Source organism: Anguilla rostrata, chromosome 14 (genome assembly GCF_018555375.3).
Source record: "Anguilla rostrata isolate EN2019 chromosome 14, ASM1855537v3, whole genome shotgun sequence".
Lineage (NCBI taxonomy): Eukaryota > Metazoa > Chordata > Actinopteri > Anguilliformes > Anguillidae > Anguilla > Anguilla rostrata.
Window position 1 is genome coordinate 21,970,090 of NC_057946.1, and position 17,176 is coordinate 21,987,265.

General features: G+C 40.4%; 1 protein-coding gene across 2 annotated transcripts in view; it reads right to left on the reverse strand.

Annotated features, from left to right (window-relative positions):
• Positions 1-17,176, reverse strand: part of dcc (DCC netrin 1 receptor) — a 368,326-nt gene that overhangs the window by 68,733 nt on the left and 282,417 nt on the right. For both annotated transcript variants that reach the window (XM_064307455.1, XM_064307454.1), the window contains 3 exons: positions 8,786-8,942; positions 6,307-6,461; positions 1,372-1,520 (listed from right to left, as the gene is read on the reverse strand). In XM_064307455.1, the coding sequence (XP_064163525.1) occupies positions 1,372-1,520; positions 6,307-6,461; positions 8,786-8,942 (461 nt within the window). The remainder of the gene's footprint in view (positions 1-1,371; positions 1,521-6,306; positions 6,462-8,785; positions 8,943-17,176) is intronic.

Consider the following 17,176-nt stretch of genomic DNA (forward strand, 5'->3'; position numbering starts at 1 on the left):
GACCTATACATATTAAGCCATTTGCATCAGAATAATGAAATCAATATGCCATTATATTTTATTGCAGATGGGCAGCAGTTCATTGTTTTCTTTTACTCCACAGCCTCATTTTCCTTGATTACAATCTGTGGTTTCAACATTGTTATGGGCACAAGAGAAAGAAATGCACTAGGGGAATTGAAATTTCACTAAGCTGAACAGGCAGTCAGAACGACAAAGGCTCCAAAGATATTAAAACAAATTAAACAACTTTAAGCATACAATATTATACACTGTTTTTGGACTTTCGAATGTCATGCGGTTAGCCAGAGGTAAGGCAGTCAGCTGTCTTGTTGGTCAATACTTTCAAAATAGTACAATAGTTGTGAGCAGAATGTCAGAGGTTTGAGTTCAAGGTGTTACATGGCTGTTTTGCACTAGAGCAGTAGTTCTTGTTTTTCCAGAAAGCTATGGACCCTCTCTCCAGAAAAGAGCACATAAACACTTCCATTTTAGAAGAACCAACAAACTGTCAACCAAGGGGGTGGTGGCATTTCACATGTCCCTTGTACAGAAGCATTCCATGCCACCATACACTCGAGCACAACAGTACATTAACAGTACAATAACAATTTCATATAAAATATTTTTTCACAGTGACAGTTTTCCAAAGTAAGAAGAAGGAAATTAGGCAGCCATTTCACAGACCCCAAAACACTTGCCCATGTTCACAGGTTAAGAATCCCTGCTCTAGTGTACTGCTCAAAACTGGACACTGATCCTGAACTTGCTTTCAGAAAATGTTCAGTTCATAAATGACTGGTAATACAAACATGATGCAAACAAACTGAAAAACTTTCAATACATGAATCTGTCCTACATTTACATTATTTTCATATCCACCTTAGCTAACACTATATACACATAAAATATTGTTTCAGATACATTTTCTGAGAATTAATTACATTTCTGATCCGAGAACACACAGTAGAAAGCCTGCCTTTGTTTCTCTTTTGCTCTCTCTATCATCTTTTAATATCAAATATTTTACAGTGGAACAATATTTTACAAGTAGATGCTAAAAAGGATTAATGTCAGGAAATCACAAACCAGACAGTCAAAAATCTCCCAGATCTCAAAACTGAAAAATTTCAGTCTGTTGACAACAGGTCACCTATCATTTGATATCTGTTTTGACAGCACTGTCCAGGAATTGATCAAGTAATGTTTTAGAATAAACTTGAACACAAAACAACTTCAACTTTCATACCCACAATATGGCTAATAAAATCAAAATCATAATGTCAAAATATTTATCTGAAAGATTTGTCTAAAACCAGCAACTGTTTCCAGTGGGGTATTAACGATGAGAAATCATTGGGAAGGACTCACCTGCTCTGTCTCAGCCACTGTCTCCTTCCACAGTATCCTGTACCCCTGGATGGGGCTGTTGACGTAGGCGGGCGGGTCCCAGGAAATCTGGATGGAAGTGGGGGAGACGGCCTCGGCCTGGAGGTTTTCCACAGGCCCAGGGACCTGCACTGTGTAGTGACATGAAGAGAGTCCTTATGTAAGTCAGAGATTTGCTCGAGTGCTGGGTGGGATTTGAACCTGGGCCTCTCACTCGTCCCAAAGATTCCATAAGCAAACGTGTTACCAAGTCAGCTAAAGGCAAAATCGCACCTAGCCAAGGGCAATGTTGTTATTTCTTTATTTGAGGGTTGCTTCGCCAGAGAGTGCTGTCACGGTAACCTGCTACAAGACCTTTGCTTTACCGCACCTATGCTGAGCTTCATTAGCAAACTAGCCAAGCTATACCTGCAACACTCCCCCTCTTTGACTCCTCCTCCATTTGAAACTCCACAGCAAAAACGTTTTCTTTATGAGATCTGATCCGGGTCAATAGGCACCATTGTAAGGAGTTAGAGATTTACCTGAGAGTCTGAGGTGGGATTTTAAGACTTTCATTTTACTGCACCTTTACTGTGCTTCACTAGTGAACAAACTGAGCTACACCCGCTACACTTACAGCATTGCATCCTCTTCAATTCCTTTCTATTTCAATTCAACAGAATTCCAATTCAATTCCTGAAGTTTCCCCTGGGAAAATGAGTTATTAAATTCTATTCAATGGGCTGCCTCTTTAACCAAACCGAATTCAGTCACACAGACCATCAGCACAAGGAAAGGATGGTTTGGTGCATCACCACAGGTAGGAAATGTGGTTATTGTGTGCGATCCTACTAGCCTCTATTGAACTCAAAATGGCAATGGATACAGTGTGTGTGAAGTTCAAATGCATGTGCTCGTATACGAAGGTCTGTTATGGAACAAGATGTCACCCTGTGGAGCCAGATCAGGGGGAGGATGAGTGCCATGAAACCCTTGCGATCGACTGCACCGATGGGGACAGCTGACTATCGAAACACAGCATAACCACCTCTGTTCACATTAAAACACGGAATGCTAACTAGTGAAGGGTTTTTTCAAACCTTGACTATTTCTTTCATCTGAACAGCAGGATGATACTCATTAATGTGAATTTCTTCACCTACTGTAAATCCTGAAAGGCCCAGGTTGGGATTCGAACCCAACACTCCTGTAATCCTGACCCAATTTGCCTTAAAGTGTGCCTTAAACTGCTCCGAACATCCCTCCGGCGATTCATCAGCATAAATATGAGTATGTAGACAGCAGAAATCCATTCAACACTCAGGGATTACAATCATTTTCAAACATGCCCTACCATCCCCCTACAAAATCTCCCCTTCAGCAGAGTAACAGAGAGAGAGAGAGAGAGAGAGAGAGAGAGTGAGATGTAAAAGGAGCATGGTGCGTTTATGGATATGCTTTTCAACAGATTAGTGCCCCGAGCAGTAGCAACCTCAGTTGGGAATTTCACTGGGGTATGTCGGCACAGAAGCCCCATCTTTCACACCAAGGAACAGAAGAGGTTACATTTTCTCTAGGACTAAAATAAATAAATAAATACATAAATAAAAACGCAGCCTTCAGCTACATGGCTCTCTTTGGTCTCTCAGCCTTCATTGTTTGTTTTTGTTTTCTGTGGTTGTTACAGTAAGTTTAAAGTAGAGCCAGGTAACCAGACCAAAACTCCCACGCACACAGGCTCTATTTAAAAAAAAAAGAAAATCTCATATCGATTTTTTGAAACTGTCATGAAAGAAAATCAAACGAAAATATTTTAATAAGAGCCTGTCTTATTAGAGAACCTCAATATCAATTAACTCGAACATTGTATGATTAGGTAATGTGCAGAGTATGTGCAATATTGGTTTTTCTTTTGATTATTTATTTAAAAAATAAAACTACAGTGCTATATTTACCAGAAATAGAAATTTGACCAAACACATTTGCTTAATTTGCCTTCTTCGCATACCAGCCAAAATGCAAATGGACAGAAATAATCTACACATTAGATGCATAATGCATGTATAATTAATACTAACCAAATCAGATATTACATTAATCTATTAATTGATCCTCTATAGAGGTGTTAAAGGGGACTTGGTTTATAATGAGGTGTGCAAGTTTTGATACATCTTTGAAGTTGAATATTCACAAGGATCCATAATTAAACCTTGTGTATAGACCATTTCATCCTTACCACAGGATGGGATACATTTTAAAATGTTGAGTAAAGCCTAATTGTGCATACACATGTGTTGCTGTTATTAATAATATGTGGCCTCTAACTGCACCTGAAAATATCAAAATATATGTTTTGACGTTATCAACCTACCTACCATAGGATGACTAACCTACCTGCTATATTACTGCACAAGATGCTCAATTTCAACACAAAAAAGAACAAAGCCTCTAAAAATGTCAATATGAACAAATGAAAATGAATTTCTTTTCATATAAAAATTATACTGTCCTCACTCTGCTTTCCTAGTTGTTTGCCAGCATGCAATGCAACACTGTTATAGTTTTGGCATATATCCATTAAAATATATATATATATATATATATATATATATATATATATATAAATACTGTTTATTCCAGTTAGTTATTCTCAAATTCCATATTGGATGCAATTTACAGACAAGACAAATGTTTTATTGCAAACCTGTAATTACAGTCTAGTGTATTTTATGCTTTCACTATCACTGTCATTCATATTGTAAGCAACCTCCTTGGTTATTACTTTAGAGCTTGCATTCTGTAATGGACTTCTTACAAATGCAAATTATAGGTTGTCTTATAAGAATCTATTTAATTAGGAGCAATAAATCATCTTGGAAATGAAGCTGAGGAAGAGCTTCAGAATATTACAGAAGACATACAGTACATATTTGAAATATTGTGTTACATTACATGTCAGTTAAGGTCGACGGTTTTAAATGGTGGTAAGTGATGTTTGAGACTGTTGCAATTTTGAAAAAAGGCCATTCAGGCCTAGCTGGCTCCTAAATCTGCCTCTAAGTTAAAATGACCTTTTTACATCATTAAAGATAAAAACTATAATGTCTTGCTGGAGATTAAAAAGATTCTCTCATCTCAACATTGATCGTTTAGAGGACTGTTATCTGTCCATCATGACCTTTTTCACGATAGCAAATTTGATGAGATTTATGTTGACTAACAAGAATAAATTTCTAAAGATGTATAATGTATTTACAAAATATTTACAAGTATGCCATAATCAAAACTGTAATCCAAAACTGTGTGTACTGAGTACATTTACTTTCAACTAACCATCCTTTTTTTTTTCTTATGACTTAAATATTACAGAAAATCTAATCAGCTAAAAATCAGGCTGATTCACATTTCATGGCTGTAGTTTTGGCAAGCCCATGACATTGTCATCATAATAGATGCTATATCTGCTATAATAGGTATAATGATGCAAAATACCCACGCTCAATAAATGACAGCACTGTGGTAAAGAGACAAATCAACCATTTTACAAATATGTATATCTGCATACAGTTACTAAAGTCAATTTAAGATCTATTCACCTACAAACAAGGGTTAACATTCGGGCTGGTGAAATACTGTATTTAACCTCCATGTGTGGCTACCTTTGTTGTTTTCTTTACTCTGGGGTGTTCCTCCACACTGTTTCCCCTTTGAAACCCGTGTTGAAAAGGGACTCCGCTTTAAAAGGTCATCTAACACGGCGTTATTAGAGTGTCTCATTAAAAGGTGAGCGTACAATGTTTGACGGGCCTCTTTTTTTCCACAACGGGAGGACTAATAGGAGAAAGGAATCTGCTGAAGGGGAAGAGCCCCAGCAGCAGCGCTAAAATGCGATTAGCGCAGATTTAATCAGCTTACAGCACGCAGAGCCTCTAAAGGTGGCTGCCACACAAACTGCCAGATGCCAGAAATGAACAGGGCCTATTTTCAGCCTAGTGCGCCGAAAGCCTGAACCACAGCTGCAAATTCATCCCCTGCCCTGCGAACACAGTGTCTGATCTCCACGTGCATTTCCGTGAACAAAGGCATCCTGGGAAGGACATACTTGTGGCTAGTGTGTGCGTGTGTATGTGTATGTGTGTGTGTGGTGGGTGGGGGGGGGGGGGGGTGGGGTTACCATTTATAGCATAGGAATGTTTTGTGTTTTAAAAGTGAAATCCATCCATTCATCCATTTCTGAAACCACAAAAGCCCACGCGGACATGGGGGGAACATGCAAACTCCACACAGAAAGGCCCACGGTCAGATTTCATACTCTTGCTGTGAGGAGAAAGAGCTATTCACTCTACCAGTGTGCCACCCAGGAGGAAATCCTTTTAGAAATATATTTTATGATGTACATTATGTACCTGCATGCATGATTCCGGACACAAGCTGACCGGCTATAAGCTACAATGCAGTCATCACTGACATCAGAATGCACAAATACAAACGGAACTGTATACAACTTTCATGGAATGTGTAAATATTCGGTCATTTAATTTAGGGAAACACTGATAATTTCAGAGGAGCTGGTGGTGTCCTACCCTGCTGACTGTGACACTTTAGCTGTGCCTTTAGCATCTCTGACCAAACATTGAGCTCTGTTTTTATATGCTCTTTAGCTACCTGTGAACTCCAGGTGCTTGAGCTTCAGATCCCTGCACATCTCAATTGCAAATTATGTAAGATAGCGTAAGATTATTTTGAGGATGGCCTCCAGCTCAAACCTATTTTGAGTGGTCCTTTGAAGAAGCAATAAAGTGTAGAAATCCTTGTGGCATTCTCGTCAAAAAAAGCATTCAGTTATTTTCTGAATTAAGGGAACCTGAGCCTAAGCACTGTTCTAATACCTATCCATGACTTCTGCTTTATGTCTGTGGTGTTGGCGGCACTTACACTCTGGCTGTGTGGAGACCGTGACAGGCTGTGAGCTCTCTCCTGGACCGAGCTCGTTGTAGGCCAGGACCCTGAAGCTGTACGTTGCCTCTGGTTTCAGGTTGCTGACAGTGAACTGCAGTGTCCCAGCCTCAGACACATTCGTAGACCGTTCCCTAAAACATGCAAACATAACACAATCAGCATGCGGCATAAAAAATAGCAAGCTGAACCAAGAATTATGCTTAAATACCACGCACTGCCACCCAGAATTGTGATACCCACAAAGCATGCTCAAACAGACCTGTACTCCGAATGCTCCTCACGTCCAGCAAAACATTAACGGCAATAAAGTATGCGTATGCTTGTCTCTGTGTTCATGTATATGGTGGTGGGGGAGGAGGGGGGGGCTGGGGGTTGGAGTACCAGGGGGGAACGGTAGCTTGCGAAACTCAGTAACAACCAGAAAGAAATGGTTTCATCATATCCCTAATGCCCCCTGAGCGAACATGCGTCAAGCCTGCGTGGAAATATGGCTGAAACGGATGATAAGCGAGCGAACCTGAATTAAAATAACTCAGCTGTGGCAGCAAGAGGCCAGTGGGCATCAGGCACAGGCTGGCACACTGTCAGAAGCCCCAAATCACTCTCCAAAAAGCCGAGGTGCGTTTAGCCGCTTGGCAAATCACGCCCCTCATTACACCGCCAATGCAGGGCCTGAGAGCTCAGAACTGCACAGAGCTGTGGCCACTCAGCGAGAGAGGAGCAGGCCTTTCATGGAGAGGGAAAAATGAATAGTAATATGAAAAAGAAAACTCTCTGAGCCCAATTTAAACTTAAACAAGGAGGCAGCCCTAAGTGGCCATTCACCAGAGCATATGAGCACAGGCAGACAGTGTGTAGCTCTCACCCTTCCAGCTTGACAACACAATATTCACTGGCTTTTCCTCTTGTTCTTAAGCTTATTGACATTTCTCTTTTTCCCCTTTCTTTTTTACAAGTGAAATCCTTTTAAATTGATAGTAACAGGCCTACACAACAGGGTTTTCTTTTCGTTATTTAATAGGGCACTGTTGCATTTGACCAGGAAGCACACAAGGCAAGGCTTTCTGTTTTCTCTTACGTATTTCTTATATTTGTTATGTGCTTCACAAAAATATGTCTTCAAGTGGAAAATGTACTTTCACACTCTCTTATCACAGGACATCAGGCTAACAGATAGCCCATCAGGCTAATCTACTTGCTTACTAAGGAAAGAGTAACCCTTTACACTACTTCAGTATTAGAAATGCATTAAAACAAGAGACTGTACAAGAACTTTCAAATGGTGACATCCCTCCACCATATATATTATAATTCAGTGGGTAACACATTCTTATGATGATTCTGCTCCATTAGATTACAATAGTCAGTTTATAACTAGGTCTATGAATAAATGTATAAATGTGTAAACATCTGCCCTGATATTTTTGGAAAGATTTCAAATAATGACAGTTACCTTCATTAAACGTTCCTTAGAAAACAATATCAATATCTTTTTATTGGTTTCATTTTAAACATGCTCTGTATAATGTTCAATTATGCTCTACTTTCAATTTGAGAATTAGCAATAAGAGTCCATCTACTTCACATTTGCCCATTTCTTCAAAGCAGTCAATACTCTCTGCGTAAAAAGCTGCTCATTGTCTTGCTTTCCTCAGAGCTAAGGCCTGTACAGAGACTTTCTTGGCAGTGGTTTCTCAATTCTTTGAAGACTAAAGGAACATCATCTCTCCGCCAATCTCTCAGACATTACGACAACTGACTGGCAAACAACAATATCATACCGTAAACAGAGAAGGGCCTACAATCGAAGAATCTAAAACAAGCATTGAAGAATTTTTAAGATATGTGAATAGGTTCAAGTATTGTATTTTAGCCATTCAACTACTCATGGCCTCAATTAATTAAGAGAGATACATACCTTTATACATGCGCAGAAATCTCCCATGACAATTCACATAGCTTTTGCTTCTTGGATACATAATCCAAGGACAATTTCATTTTGCCAAACTGTACTGCTTATTGTACTGCACCACTGTCAATTTTTTTATGTTCTCCAAAAACATTTTTAGGGGTAACAGAAGAGAGGGGATATAAAAGCTATATGGGGCAGCATCATCTGCACCACATTGAGAAAAATAATGTGCTTTTAAAAAACAAAAGAAAACAAAACACCTGGACATGAATATCTTCTTCTCTGCTTTACTCATTCATAATCATGTAAAAAAACGTTGAACTTATGGTTGGCCATATGCTGTGCAGCTAAATTGTCAGCTACAAACCAAGTATCCTTGTGTTCAGGTGCGATTCCTGTCGCATTAAACGTGTGCTGGTGGTAACATCTCTTTAAAATGCAAGATAGACATAGCATTATGTCTTCACTCGTATTATCGCAGTCAGGAGGCCATTTAATTAACCATATGCCAACTATGATCTTCTCCGTTCAGCACACACATACCTGTTAACGCCCTCCTGTGTGTAGTAGATGGTATAGGTCTGGATGTTCCCGTGGGTCTCCACTGGGGGGCGCCAGCTGAGGCGCACAAAACGGCTGGACACTAGGACAGGGACCACATCACGGGGAGCGGAGGGGAGGGCGCCTGAGCTGGGGACAACTGGTGGGGGAGGAGAGGAGTAAGTCAAAGAGGTAGGGGGCACAGGGCTCGGGACCTCGGGGGCTGGCGTCGGGGTGGCCTCTATAACGTTAGTAATTTTGGGGGAAGAGTGGGGGGAGGGGGGGTTTCAAATAATGGAGGAGCATGACCAGGATGAAATGAAAAGATAAGGAAAAAAGACCAAGAAAAAGAAGAGTGATAAAAAAGATTATAGACAAGAAAGTGACTAATCATTAGCACAAGTTATTTGCTACTGACATGAGTATCATGAGTATTTGCATCATCATGATTACTACATAAGTGCTGAAAGTTGTGATCACATTAACAGCATACTCTAATGTAATGGAAGTCAGCCAGAAGCCACAGTGGGTATGGGAATGCGAATGAGCAGAAGCAGGCAGTCAAGCAGTCAACATGAACAGGCACATGTACTCAGCAAAAGTGTAACCTTGGGCCCTCATGAGTGCTTATGCTGTTCCAAAGCGCCAAAAGCACTGCCGTTATAAGACCTACGCTAAACAGCAGATGCATTCATAAATTAATATTAAATTAATCCAGCTTCACAATTGCATGTTCATAAATAGCATATCCACATCCTGACAAATAACTGCATGAATCATATAACAAATTAACCATTATCTGCTACAACTAAACCCCAGTATTTCCCAGAATGTGCATAAAACCCCAACCTAAATCAAACTACAGAAGGAATAAAGTCCAACCTAATGTTTGTGTGTGTGTGTGTGTGTGTGTGTGTTTATACTTTATAATACAATACGGGGACATGCCATTTCACCCTGCCTGTGGGAAACTGAGGGGGTATATCCTGTGTAAGGGTTCGCAAAAAATATGAAACAAAACAGGGGTGCACAGTGTGGAGGTGCACCTAACGAAACGTGCTAAACTTCCCAGAGCAAACAGAACACTCGACTTGGTCTTTCTGCTATCCCTCCTCAACAAAGCTCACTTCCTTTACCCCTTCAGACAGGAAGTACTTGTGCTGCATACATAGTGCATGAACTGAATAGTACAAAAATGTGTGCATTTGCAACTTCATATAACCACAGTCTAGTCCCAAAAAATACTTTATACATTCAAATTCAACGGCCTGGTGTTGAAACAGTTATGCGCATATTATTTTGCAAGTCTGCGAATACACATGGTAGCACTGTCCGTCACTGTTTGATTTCATCACCAAATTGTCAGTTTATTTTAAACAAAGGAACAACAAAATTGACTTGGCCAAGTTGATCACTGGGGTTTATATAAGAGAGGAACACTGTTCACCTCAGTGTTACAATTTACCGCTTCATTTGGCACTAATACATTTCAAAAAGGATTTTAAACTTCTATGATAAAGACCCATATCTAGCAAGGACATTTCTATTTCAAAGGCGTCTCTACATTTATTGCAGGGGAATGTTCGCATCATCACCGTACCTTGTTTTTGTGATATTGTGCCAAAAATTACACGGCTTTCATCCCACATTTCAGTCGTAAAGAAAATAAATCTTTCACAGAAAATAAAGGCCTGCACCTGGGAGTAGTACAGTAAGCAAGCTACAGTGGAAAAGGTTTAGTCGCCCACAATTTTAGCCCATCCTTTTGAAATGTTCTCCATGTTTTTATCTCAGAATCATAAATTCTGGAGAGTGCATAACTGATCCCAGCAGCTGAGCTGCATCACCATTCCTCTGGAAGACGGCATTTCTGTCACAGATGAGTCTGTAGGCATCTGAATGCTAGCTGTAGCACTATAGCACTAGCGTTTGCTTCATACACTACCCAGAAGTACCCATCCTTTTTGTTTTCATTTTTTGGAGGGCATAATTGGCCAGAACACTGTCCAGAGAGGGAGGGATGCAGTCAGGGGGTCATCGAGCACCAGTGACCCACTCGCCCCCAACCCCACTCGGGTCGATTGGCCATCTGTAGTGTGCCTGCAGATGCTGCACATTGTGTACCCCTCACCCTCTCAAACCGGTGGAGGCTGCAGTGACCAGGCTGGCTCATGAACGCAACCAGGCGTCTCAAACTGGGAGAAAACGAAATAAATCTGGGATGAAAATTGTTAAGGACGAAAGCTGATTGAATGCAGGCCTTAAGACTTTAAAATTCCGTCCCCGGATTACCAGCAGAAGTCATTTGGGTGTCTGTCTGAGGCAGCCGAATGAAGACGTTCTGCTATTGCATAACTGCAAAGAAGGAGGAATCGATCGTGTCCAGTGCTTAGAATCCGAGCCCGGTTGCATTCCTAATGCATCGATACAAACAGCTCAATAGTGTCTGTGAAACCGGAACCTCCCCCGTGTGAGCAGCGGCCCACGAGAGCAGGCGAAGAAAACAGAGCAACTCACTGTACTTTAGATAATTGAAAAGCACAATTATGTGCTTACACTAAGTGAATCTAGGAAGCGCCCCTTGCCAGTCCGTGTTCATATTTTCATCGCGCTCTTAATGACCACACCGAAGCTCAAACTGCTGGGAATGATTCCACATTTTTTTCATTGTTATGCTTTCCTCCTATTATTGTGGCCATTGTGAATGATAAAATAAATGCTTCCTTTCTTTAAAATACAGTTTAACGGCTCTTGGTTTAACCGGCTAAATCGAGTGAACCCTCGTTCTCATTCAAAGACTACCTTGGTACTCACATTATATGGAATTCATAAACTATTTATTTAATCATTTTGAAACTGCAAATTCACTCCGCTGACATTAGTCATTTTGGAGGCAAGTACTTTAAGTGTACTGTATTACAGGTAACTGGCAGAAACAAAATTTCCTGGCTGGCCTCTATTCAGACTAACCACACCATTAATTTTGCATTGAGCATTTAAGCAAAATTATTTTTTAATGCATTTTAATTCCAAGGACATGAACTGAAATATTTGTGCTTGAAATAAGGTTTAAGAGTTACAAATTTAAACAGGTTCTCGAGTACAATATTCTTTGTGAATCTGTTCTTCTCACTGTCCCTTGCTGCATTATTTTGGAAGTGACTCTATAAGCCTGAGGTAAATAATGATAATTTTGTTTCAGTTAACCAGGGTATTTTCTAAAACAGCTCACCAGGGCCATATTAACCTTGCCATTAGTGTTTTCTACAACCGTTTCAATGGGTAAAATAGGGACACCAACATACCTGCTGTAGTGTATATACACTGCAGGATCAGAGGAACCGGTAAAGTTAGCCACCCTGTCTATGCCGCTGAGTGCATAATCTTCTAAATGCAGGATTTCCTGATTAAATATGTCACATTTTTATTTCTATATTTGTTCGCATTCAGTTTACACAGAATTTTCTCTTATCAGTAATAACCATTATTCATTTAAATGCTGCAGTTTTCATGTGTTATTCAATCTAGATGCACACGTTGCTGTTCTATTGATATAAACTGGCCAAAATCAAGCGATCACAGCAAAAACTGTGGTTTTTGCCAGTGTGCTGTCATTGCAGTATTACTATGAATTCATACAGAATTATTATGACTGATATAACATCATTCTAGTGTCTGCTGGCGCAAGTGCTCATTAAGTCTGATGGCCTGTTTCCATGATTGAAAACCATTTATCTAGGCACTAAGCCACGGTAAAATGGAGTATGGTTTCTATAAAAATTCCTAATCATCATTATACATCTGAACACATACATGTAAGATTAAATACATTGCTTACAGTAACTTTGAATCCTTTCATTTTTAATGAAAAAATTGTTCTATTGTGGAAGACATTTTCCATTGCAGCAGGGTTGGAATACTTTTTGAGCCTGTATGTAATCTTGTCTACTTAAGTCCATTGCCATATGTGACATTCCTATGTTTTTCTACAATTCGCAAACTACCAGCTTTCTTTTGAGATGTTTATGCTTTCTTTTGACAGTACAGCGGGCAAAACACCATTAACGGTCAAAATGTAATCAGAGAATCTGGATTTGTAACAGGAAATCAAGTACTCAGCAGTTTGGCAGAGCAATATTTTTAAATGCTCGGAAGTCTACGTTGCTGCTGCAGGTAGAATTACCAAAGACATACAGTATTTAATGTTGTAAGAAATCGCCTACATCAAATATTCGGACCATTAGTTCGTGTCATTGTATACTGCAATACGTAGCAACATGCTGACCATTAAAGCGAGCTTGGATTCATTATACCTTTTTTTAGTACGCTCTTGGGGGATAAACCTTTTGATTCAAACAAAAACCTTTCATTTCTGTCTCCGTTCCAAGCTTGAGATACCTTAAGCACCACAAGGAGATGGCTCTGTCGCAGTTACAGGCTCCATTAGTCAAATGTACTGTCCTCCAAAGGAGCCTTTCTCCCTTTCTCTGTCAGTGCCCCCCACCCCACACCCACCACACCCCCTTGCAGCCCTCTGCATCCACTGCTGTGTATAGGGGGAGAGCGGGAGGGTGCAATATGCTGGCTGGGCAAGCAGTGCCCTTCAAGCTCCATAAATGTGTTTATCTGAGAAGAAGCACGCCTCAGTGGGCAAATAATCTTCCTCCCTCTGACTCCAACACAGAAGAGGAGGGTGATTAGCTTTAACAAAAGAAGCCTTTGAACAGAGGGTCACCCGATTTCCAGACAACACAATTACCTCTGTTTTTTTTACCCTCTCTCTCTCTCTGTCACTCTCTGTCTCTGTCTCTCTGTTTCCCTGGCTGTCTCTGTCTGTCTCTCTCTGTCTGTCTGTCTCTCACGCTCTGTCTCTCTCTCTCTCGCTCTCTTGAACACAAACCAGGCAACATATTGGCAGGACTACAGTTGCGGTGTTCCACTTTAACAGGGTAGAGCAGGCCACAATACACAATACAATTTCCCTTCTTCTTCTTCCTCTTCCTGCCCCCCCACCAGTTCTCATTCTGAAATGAAAGCACCCATAGGCTCATTAGCCATCTCTAACCCCTTGTAGCTAATCAGCACAAAAGCCTTGGCTTAATGCCTTAATTATTGAGAGTTTCATTGAGACACAAAGCGAAAAGAGCGACCACGTCGTCGGCTCTGGACCATCGAGGTGGACTCACAGCAATTAAGGCAATAATGAGGATGTTTGGCTTTCAACATCCACTACTTATAAAAAATCATGTACATTTCAATGCACATACAGAGTTGCACATGCAGTTTGCATACTCGCATTGAGATGCATGCAAATGGAAAGTCTGCCAGTGTTTGGGGAGATTGCTCTGCCCAATTCGGTCCCAGTCCCTGCTGCCATCTGTTGAGAGCGAGGAAATGCCTGGCATCTCTGCACTCTCGGTGAATGGCCTCACGCTGCACTTCTGCTCAATTTCACGGCAGATTAAAGTTCAATCGTGGGATGCTATCTCTCCTTTGGGCTCCTGGTTCCCTCACAGTTATCTCTTTCGCATAAAGTCAGCATTTTACCTTTGATTGATTACATGCAAAATGCAAATAATTAATCAGAATTTAAACAATCAAATTCAAGGCCCAGTTTTGGTTCACATGCAATGTGTGCAATTGTCTTTAGTTAATCATTTTTTAGACCACATAGTATCATCTTTCCTTGACTTGTAAAGAAACCATTATTGTTGAGGTAGTAACAAAGATTTTAAATAATACAATAAAAAATAATAAAACTCATCTGATTTAATTACTAAAATATAATTACTAATTTACTTGAAAAACAGCCAAAAGCAACTTCATTTCGAAATTAGACATTTTTTTGTCTGTATGTATTATTAGATGCCCACTTTTGCACCTATTTTCAACTGATCTATACTCCAAAGACATTTCAGAACATCTGAATATCTACTCTGTGTATAGTCATTTGAATGATATAACAATAATCCCCTCTGGCCTTTAGAAACATTAATATATGAAGCCAAAGTATTTACAAAATCAAGATAAAACACTATATTTTCCCTTCAAAGAGTTTGGTCCCCGCTGAAACATATGGAGCAGACCATAGGGCAGCAGATTCTCTGCCATATGCGATTCCCCCTGCATAGGCAAGGGTTTGATCCCCACTACGGCACTTTCTAAGCTGTGGACCCATCTTTCTTACCGTCTCTGGTTTAGAAATACCTGTAGAAATAAGGCCAAAAAAAAAAATGAAGGGCGGGCAGTCTGTCCTGCTATCAAAAAATAAATAAATAAATCATAATAATTTCGTCCCTCTTGCAAGTATTACAACTTTATTGGCCTGCAACTATTTATTCTAGAAAAGATACATGATACCTCTTAAAACTGTCACAGTAGATTAGCCACACTTCATTTTTGGATGCTATATTTTTAAGGATTTTAGGACACCTACCATTATAAAGACATGCAGTGCCTGTCTTTGAAATAACTTTGGACAGACAGATATGTCTAACTTTGTCCAGATACCTTTGGACAATGAGAGACAGACGTGTTTTGTGTTGCCAGTATGTTCAGTATTTAAGCAGTTTCTATTACAGTGCGGGGTTTCCATCTTTCCTTTTGTGCAGCTTTATAACCCAGAGTAACCAGTCTTACGCAGCTGCTGCTCCAGGAAAAATAAGAAGTAAGACATGAAGAGAGGTACAGGTGATCCACAGCCTTCTTAACTTAAGCTATGGCCATTAACAAAAGCACACCTTCCTTAGCAGTTAACCCGTATGTTCTTTGCTCTACTTTGTGACGAAACGCACACTACTCCACCCTATTGTATGTTTGCCTTCTTCCACACAAAAAAGAAAAAAGAAATTTGTATCAAATATTAATGTTCAATTAATTCATAATTGCCGTCTTGAAAAACATTAAGGCCCATATTCACAAAGCTTCCCTGTGTAGGAGTGGTGATCCGAGGTCAGTGACCTGGAACACTGGAGCTGACTCTAGATCAGTACTTTGAGAGTCTTCGTGAATATGGACCAAAGTGCCTTATAGTAATGGTGTTTTGAGAGCTTTGGATTTGGATCCTACAGGCGTTACTGCTTTCAGGTCTGCTAGAAGGCCCTCCACCACAACAGGTGAATACAGGACGCCATGTTGTAAATTCTAGGAAGAGACAGAACTCTGAAAGAAAAATATTTTTCCACTTTCCTCCATTTCACGTCTTTGGCTGCAGGCGCACAGCCCTGCGGAGTTTGTCATACTCCATTACCCAAGCAAAGATGAATATGTTTTTAAAAGCGTGAAAAAAGAAAAGGGAAAAAAAGGTCATTAAGTGATAGGTAAATCCATCTAAAAGACACTGGCTGTAATGGGGTCCATTCTGTCCCCTTCATCCATTATGTCTCCAGCCAGGCTCCGCACTGTACCTCTCTTCAGATAACGTTACTGAATAAAGAAGACAGATGTTATTTGCCCCCAAATAATGAGATTGCCACGCGGTCAATCACATCGACTGTTACCAAAAGTGACAATGTGAAAGTGGAGTCCCCCGCGAGGTGCCGGAGTCAGCTGTGTTTGCAGTTCCTCCACCCCATCCCCTGGCTCTGGTGAAACGTATTAAAAAGCAATGTTGCCAGGCCACATTCTGCCAGGGGAGAGCTGATGGGAATTTTCGCAGCGAGTTTTCCGTCTTACGTGTCGTCTGGCTGTCGGGTCCTCCGCTGGCTTGATCAATCATTGTGGCGGCACACAGACGGTTATTGTTGACCGTGACAAAAACGATGTTCATCCAGGAAATTCCTCCCAGCCAAATGGAGCTGGCCAAGACTCCTAACAAAAGCCACTGTCACACTTAAGGCACAGACGGCTTATCAGAGACTTTGTTACACTGTAAATTGCAGATAATACGACCATGAATAGTGACGTATCATACATCATTCCTTGCGTCTTCATTGAAGCATATAAGGAATTGATACTAATGGTGAAGCTGAGGCATAAATACTAGCACCTCCTCTTTTTTTATTACACCATGGTCAAAATGTAATCTTTTTCATTTTAAAAGCAAATACAACGTGAATGGGATCTGTCAGGATTTATCACCCCAGAAGATAAGACATCCTCACAGTCCTCTCGGTCTGAAAGGCCTGGATAGGAATCTTCAGATCAGCATTCATGCGCTGAATTATTTCAGCTTCTATTATTGACATGTAATTCTTTCTCATTCCCATCTGATTCTCCTCCAGACACTCGCACAAAAAAAAACCCTCTTTTTTTTCTTCTTTTCTATCCTACACAATAACAGTAATTTGTTAACCCAACTGCAAAAAGCAATCCGGTGAGGAATCCAGTCTCGGAATCGCCAACAGGCCTGGCTCCAAAGCCAGATGATTGAAGGATTCGGTGAACCGTGTCCCT